The sequence below is a fragment of the Glycine max genome, chromosome 3 (genome assembly GCF_000004515.6).
Source record: "Glycine max cultivar Williams 82 chromosome 3, Glycine_max_v4.0, whole genome shotgun sequence".
NCBI classification, from domain to species: domain Eukaryota; kingdom Viridiplantae; phylum Streptophyta; class Magnoliopsida; order Fabales; family Fabaceae; genus Glycine; species Glycine max.
Window position 1 is genome coordinate 20894341 of NC_016090.4, and position 7548 is coordinate 20901888.

A 7548-nucleotide genomic window follows, 5' to 3' on the forward strand; every position below is an offset into this window, starting at 1 on the left:
TTTACTGACATGATACCACATTGCATATAGGATTGAGTCTTAGTGTATATGTTGCATAATGCTTATGTATTAATCGTTATTGATTGACTTGATGATATTGTGTGTTGATCCTTGAGTATGTGAATGTTGTGAAAATGAATGAAATGTGTTGTGTTGTGTTGTGATGTGATGTTGGACAACAAAATGGCAAAATGACGTGAGTTATGTTTAAGTAAGTTTTAGTTTTTTTATATGATATTTATACCTACATGTTATCTTGTTTCTCTCCATTAGTTAGGAATATGATAACTCAATCCCTGTGTGCTGTTTGTGTTTGGATCCTGTGATGATCTTGAACTTTGTGTTCAGGTGAGCAGATGACTAGGTGAATTGCTTTAAGAAACCTTGTGCTGAAGGACGTCGGGGACACAATGCTCTGATATGATGTGACATTGGGGCATAAGTTTTTATATTAATTGTATGATGTTAGTCTATTTTATTTTACCTCATTGATTTAACAAAATATTTTTGTAAATTTTGACGGCCTTAATTTGAGTCGAATATGTTTTTAATAAGTTTTAATTGATAATAGTGAAGTGAATGTGAACCTTTTATCCACGTGAATTTGTTTACCGATATTTTTATATATTTTATTTATTTATATATATATGTCGGGGTAGAAGGTGTCACAGACACCCTTTTCTACTTGTAACCAACATGGGCAAAATAAACACAAAAACCAAAACATGACCAACACTAAACATTATTCCTTACCCTGTATAGACCACAACTACAAAAACGCCTCCCTGAATTATCTTCAATCCACGATGTCACCAGTGGAGCCTCTACGTTACATAAACACATCACGTGACTTTGGGGCTTCGACCTATAGACAACAAACTCCTTTTCTTGGGAATGATGCCAATGACGATGTGGCTCAGGCAACGAGGAGGTTTTAGGACCACGACCACAAAGTGCCAAATAGGACAGCAAGCTTGCTTCGGTTTTTTGTTGCGGCAATAGGAAGAAGCTTAAAGGTTTTAGGGATTTCGCAAAACTACAACTTTTAGGGATTTTGTGAAACTACAACTTTTATAGATTTTTAGGAAACCTTATGGGAAGAAGGTTTTAGGGTTGAGGTAAAATAAAAATTACCACAAGTGGTTACAAGCGTGCACCAAAATATTATCAAATCAAACCGTGACATGTGACGGTCAACATTCGCAAGTAATAGTCAACATCCAATTTCGGACTTGGGGACTGAAATAATATGATTGTAAAAAATGGGAGACTCAATTGGTGATTAATTTATAGGGGGACCAAATTTGAAATCTGAGACAAATAGGGGGATTAAATTTGGAATTAAGCCTATATATATATATACTGGTGTAACTTAAATAATTATTATACTCTTTTATAATTTGATATAAAATATGATTTTATAGATCTAACCATTAAATTATATCTACATATTACAAAGATTGTTTATGTGAAATTTTATCAAAATTGAATAGCAATAAGAAAGTAATCAAAAAATGATTTATATTATAGTATATTTTAAAAATTTTGTATTACATCAATTTTAATCTATATGAATGCGGTAACAACTAATTTCAATTATATACTAATTGAATAATCTCATATATAGGAAACGGCCCTATGGTCCCATACCCTCTAGCTAGTTTTAATGAATTGAGGGACCACATGTTTGTATATAATTAAACATTTATCTCATCCATAAATAACACTGCTCTAAGTTAGGTTTAACTTGTAATTGGCTTACAACCATTGTTTGTTTCACTCTCAGATCAAATTTTGAATGAAAATTTGAAGTGTATATGTTTTTATTTAAACTAACTTTTTTAGGACTAATTAGTCTCATCAAGTCAATTACAACTACGGTTAAATAGGAAAACATCCTCTAATTTCAAATATAAAGAGAGTTGGGATTATGTAACTCTTCATCTTAATTATTATACTATTTTATAATTTGATATAAAATATGATTTTTGTTGATCTAGCCATTAAATTATATCTACATATTATCAAGATTATTTATGTGAAATTTTATCAAAATAGAACATCAATACGAAAGTAATCAAATGATTAATATTATAGTATATTTTGATTTACGTTAATTTTAATCTATATGAATGTAACAACTAATTTTGAATTTATGAAATTTTATATATATGATCTATGTTAAATGATTCTTCAATCCAATGATGAATTTTAAGCCAACATTATTCAATTAAAAATTATTAAACGATGTAATAGTTTATCAAAATTATATCGGTATAATTTAATCTGTCATATATAAAATAAATTTAACATATTTTTATTAAAAAAAAGCCTTTAACATATTTTGTGACGATCAATTAGTTAACTTTAATCAATCCATTAAATCAAATCAAATGATTTCTCCAGATCATAGAAGCTAAATTAGAGTCAACACTAGAAATTATCTCAATCAATCTCCACCTAATATATAGCTCTGTTTATCGGTTGATGAGAAATAAACTTTGATTATATATTGTGAAAATTGATTGAGAACATAGTAGTTCAACCACATAATCATTTGTCTTTTTTGTTTCACTCATATAGTCAACCATATTTATAAAGAAATCACAGTTAATCTATGTTTGTTCTGCTCTCTGATCCAAGTCTTTACTGATGTCTTTTGGAAATGCTATGATTGTTTGTCTCGGTGACTTTTTTTTGCCTCGGCTGATACTTGGCCAATTGAACGACATGCCTCCCTGTAACACATGGATCGTATTAACTAGTCTTTTGTATATTTCATTATTTCTAGTACAAGTTATTTATTTATGCATAGACACCACTGTCAGCTTTCTAGCTATAATTGCCTGCAAATTGAAGGAACCAAACCAATGCCTTTATTGCTGGTACCTTATAATCACAAACATCCATCTGTAGTACTATACTTGTCATAACTATCATACATTGTAGCAAAAAAGATACTCATAACCACTATGCAAAAAAAAAAAAGAAGTCTAACAGAAATTTCAGGACTGACGATATAACATAAACTATAATTTGTATTTATCATAATAACAATATACATAAACTGTATTTTTTATGGGGGAATAAACACAATCAGTCTTTATTACTCTAATAATTCTAATCGCTTTGGAAAACAACTTGAGAGATCAATAGAGATAATCAAAAGAAGGGATTGATTGATTAATTTACTTTGTCTCTCTCCAATTTCAACTACTCTTCTTAGATGGAACAGTACCGTCTGTTCCTGCAAGGATGACATACTTGTCCTTCCTAGTCAAATTGGTGCACTCAAACCCGAGAGTCCCTGCAAGAACCCTCTGAATATAATTTGCGACCTCGATCGCAGATTTCCCTCCCTTGCAGGTGAGTTCTGCAGGCAACTGGTTCAAGAAAGTGATCTCATAAGTTGGCATGGGATTCATGAATACAAAATAAGGATCCAACAGCTTGTGGCCGCGAACGGATGTCCCGTAGAACACGCTTTGCTTGGTGTTGATGGCGACCGGGACAATTCTATCGGTTAGCTCAGCAAAGAGGGCACTGAACCTCAAGAGGAATTGCTCTCTACAAGTGGTGCCTTCAGGGCAAATCACCAAATCCCCTTCCTCAAGCAACTTCTTGATGTTGGCAGCATCTTTGTCCCTCTCCCTAGAGAGTGCCACAGCTTTGATTGGTGAAATTATTTCAGTGAATTTGCTTATGCTATATGTGACACAGCTAATTTTCCTTCCTAATGCAACAGCTGTAACCACAGGGTCTAAAACTGTCCTGTGGTTGCATACAAATAGGACTCCACTTTGGCCCTTCTTTGCTGGGGGTGGAGGGATACCCTTCCTAATGACCCTTATTCCAAGAAGCTTGTAGTTGTACCAAGCAAGTCTTTCTGGCAGAGGGATGTTGAGATAGACCCTTAGGATGGAGAGGATTATGCCAATTGGCATCCATAGGAAGGTCAAGAGTGCCATTAGAGGTGTTGGCCTTTGAACTAAACGGCCCTCATGGAAAATTATTGGGCTTAGAAGCTTGTTTCTTGGTAGTGGCTCACACTTGATCCTTGGCACCATGTATCCTTCCTGTAGGGGAAAACACAGTTAATGAATAGATTGGATACATGAGAAAAATGAGCATGAGTGACATTTTCATTTAATTCTTGCTTGAATTTGGATCTTATTTGAATAATTTTCTTTATAAATACTTATGCAAGAAAATAAGAAAATAAAATAAATTAAACTTCTTGGTAAGTTAAAATTAATTTATGTACTTCAGTTTTACAAAAAGTTTAATTAATTTTACACTTTTTATTTTGTTTTTTCATAAGTGTTTATAAAAAAGTTTATCTAATGAGCTTATTTGAGTAAGAGGATATGGTTTTGTTAAAGAATAAGAGAGAAAGAAATATTATAAGTAATTCCTACTTTCTAGTGTCAATAATGATATTTTCTTTTTGTCCTTTTTTTCTCAAACAAATCCGTATCATGTACAAGAAAGGATCCAAATCCCAGACCTGATAAGGAAAGACATGAAAATGATTTTACAAAATTTAAGGGTGCGTTTGTATGTATTTTTATTTTTTGTTTTCATTTTCTGAAAATTGTTTTTATTTTCAAAAAATTAGGATTCTGAAAACATATTTGGTTTGACTTCTTGTTTTCTGTTTTTAAGAAATAAAAACATTAAAAATGCATTTTCAAAAGGAAATGTATTTTTAGATTTGCTTAAAATTATATTTCTTGCTACCGCGCTTTCATTTTACCCAAAATGAGGTTCCTGATTTCAACTGAAAACGAGATTTTATTATTTCTAGTTTTTGGTTTTTTTGGAAAAATATTTTTACTGAAAATGAAAACAGAAATCCAACCAAACACATTTTGATTTCCATTTTCTATTTCTAATAAAAATAAAAACAAAAAACAATTAAACCAAACACCCCATAATTATTTTAGCTCCAAAAGGCCTTAATGGAAGGTGGGTAATGATGTTCTATTGGAGTGGTTTACTTGACGTGGAACATCATAACAAAATGGATTTAGGATAGTGATATTATAATGATATTTATTTCCTTATAAAATGTCATGCTATAGCTGTTTGTGTCACTCATCAACAAAAAGTCTATGAATCCGTGATATAACAAAAAAACAAAAACAGCTAAGGGAAAATAAAGTTTTAAAGAGTAAGTCAGCTGCAGGGGATGTCATAAGAATCGTGCTTTGTTATTGATGATTAGAAAACTATGCAGAGAGATAAAAACATCATTTTTCATATATTTTACATGAGGTACAAATAGTACGGCACTGATTGAGTGTTAAAAATTGATTGGACATGAGGAACTTATGGAAAGTGTCAGAAGTTCCCAATCTAAATTGAATTTGGTCCATCTTGGAAGATAATCAATTAGGGATCTTTTAATTATTAGAGGTATATAGAACAAAAACAAAAATAACGAATCATGAGTTGTGAAAGAGAACTTAAAAAGCAGAGGCATAACCAGCTCGAAACTGAAGCTGTAATAAGACGTATCCAGAAACGGAACCATAGAAAAATAAAATAAAATGGGAGGACCACTAGAAAAGTTGATCGAGGGTAGTAAAGTAAATTTCGAAAAAGACGGGGTAGAACTAAAAAATTAGAGAGGCACTTTATATGTAGCTTACTTACTGGCCTCCTCACCTCTAAACATAAAGTTGAAAGCGAGTGACTGAAAACAACATCTATACATATTTCTTATATAAAACACACAAAATGTTTACAAATTAATTTCGATACACTGTTAATTAATTAAAAATAACTCTGAATATAAATTTTTAAATAATTATCGCAAAGTCCAACAATCTTATTATGATAACCCGTGATTCATTAATAATATTAAAAAAATTACATTTCGGTGCATTTTAATTAAATTTATTTATTTAATTACATGTGTTACTAGGCAGTGTGTTAAAAATTTAAAATGTTGATTAAAAATTCATAGATGAAAGTTATTTATTAGAAATTACGATAAAAATATATTCCTAACTTTAAATGCTATATTATTTTATAAAAAATCTTATTTAGTATATTGTATAAAAAAATTCTTATCCAGTACTCTCAATACAACAACTAATAACTAATAACGAACATTCTCCTTACAATAATGAAAAACATTTAATAAGGTGAATTAAATATTATATCTTTATAATTAATATATATATATATATATATATATTCTCACAAGTACTGTTTTTAGTATTCTTCTTTAATTAAAATTCATGTTTCACTATCTGTAAACAGTTGCTTAAAAACAAAAAACAGTTAAAATTAGCTGTACTCCGCGTTCACGTTCTCTCCGGGAGAGGTAGAGAGAAGAATTATTATATACTCCAAATAACTCCGTGTGTTCATGTAGTGATCTCAGTCAAATAGAAATATAAAAATTGATTATGAAATGATTGGGGGGAGTATATGCATAATATATTACTGTTATACCAACCTTGCAAATTGACAAGAAGTTCATGTCCGTTACACTGTCTCCAAGTCCCAAATCAGGCAAGTTGGTTCCAAACTCCTTCAATATCACCTCCTTCTTGTGAACACCAACAAGCACACCAGGCTCCTTAGCGAGCCCCGTAACCCTCCCCGACGCCGTCACCACCAGCTCTGTCCCGAGCACCGTATCCGCGCCGAGAAACGTCTTCGCGAACGGCTCCACCATCACCCGGGGGCTCGCCGTGACAATGCACCGCCTCCCCCCGAACGCGTTGAACACGCGCCACGTGGTGGGGTGCACGTCCTCGGCGTAGAACCTCGGCAGCACGGAGCGGGACACGAGCTCGACGTCTTTTAGTTTAAGCCCCGCGAAGGTTATGAAGATTAGGGTTTTGATGGCTAGGGTTTCGGAGAGGACGAAGTACGTGAAGTAGACGAAGGGGACGAAGGTTAAGAGAAGGAGGGCTCGGAAGACGCTGCCGGCTTCGAGGGCGACGAGGAAGTAGTAGGGGAAGGCACTCCGGGAGACAAGGAGGGTGCCATCGAGGTCCGAGGCGATGGTCTGGTTGGAGCGGTCTTGGGTGCTACATTTGGTGATTGGGTCGAAACGAGGGAAGGCTCCTCCAATGACCATGACAGAGAGAGAGGGTAGGGTTGTGGTGTGGTGGTGAAGTGTATAGGTTGGGGGAGCTAACTGAAGAATATGTTGGATGGATTGGAAATGTTATGAAGAGAGAGAGGATGTGAGGGGGGTTTTAATAGGGTGAGGGGGAGTGTCGACATGTTGGTGAACAATTTTTGGAAAGATATGTAATTAGTATATAACAAAAGATTCAATGTGTTGTTTTTTTTTTTTCGTAAATGAAATAATTCTTCATTTTTTGTCTCTGAAGAACGATATTAATATAGTATGATATGGGTGATAAATAGATAATTTTTTCTATTAAACATGATGTGATTAGGTAATATAGATCCTCATGTTTGTTTGTATGAAAAATTATATGTTGAGAAAAATTAGTCAATTAAATAGATCTTAACTTCTGATAATTAGATTAATTGTTAACACTCGGCTAGAAGTACTCT

At 33.1% G+C, this 7548-nt stretch overlaps 1 protein-coding gene across 1 annotated transcript; it reads right to left on the reverse strand.

Moving 5' to 3' along the window:
* Window positions 1-2855: 2855 nt before the first annotated feature.
* Window positions 2856-7334, reverse strand: LOC100795122 (glycerol-3-phosphate 2-O-acyltransferase 6). Its single transcript, XM_014773626.3, has 2 exons — window positions 6470-7334; window positions 2856-4076 (listed from the first exon to the last, which is right to left on the reverse strand). Exons 1-2 carry the CDS (start codon window positions 7097-7099, stop codon window positions 3210-3212), a joined length of 1497 nt encoding a protein of 498 aa, XP_014629112.2. The 5' UTR covers window positions 7100-7334; the 3' UTR covers window positions 2856-3209.
* Between the last annotated feature and the right edge of the window lie 214 nt (window positions 7335-7548).

Excerpts from the sequence above, each read along its gene's own strand:
- LOC100795122 (XM_014773626.3), bottom strand. The coding sequence starts at position 7,099 with ATGGTCATTGGAGGAGCCTTCCCTCGTTTCGACCCAATCACCAAATGT. Across the intron at positions 4,077-6,469 it reads ACTTCTTGTCAATTTGCAAG|GAAGGATACATGGTGCCAAG; the intron begins GTTGGTATAACA and ends TTTCCCCTACAG.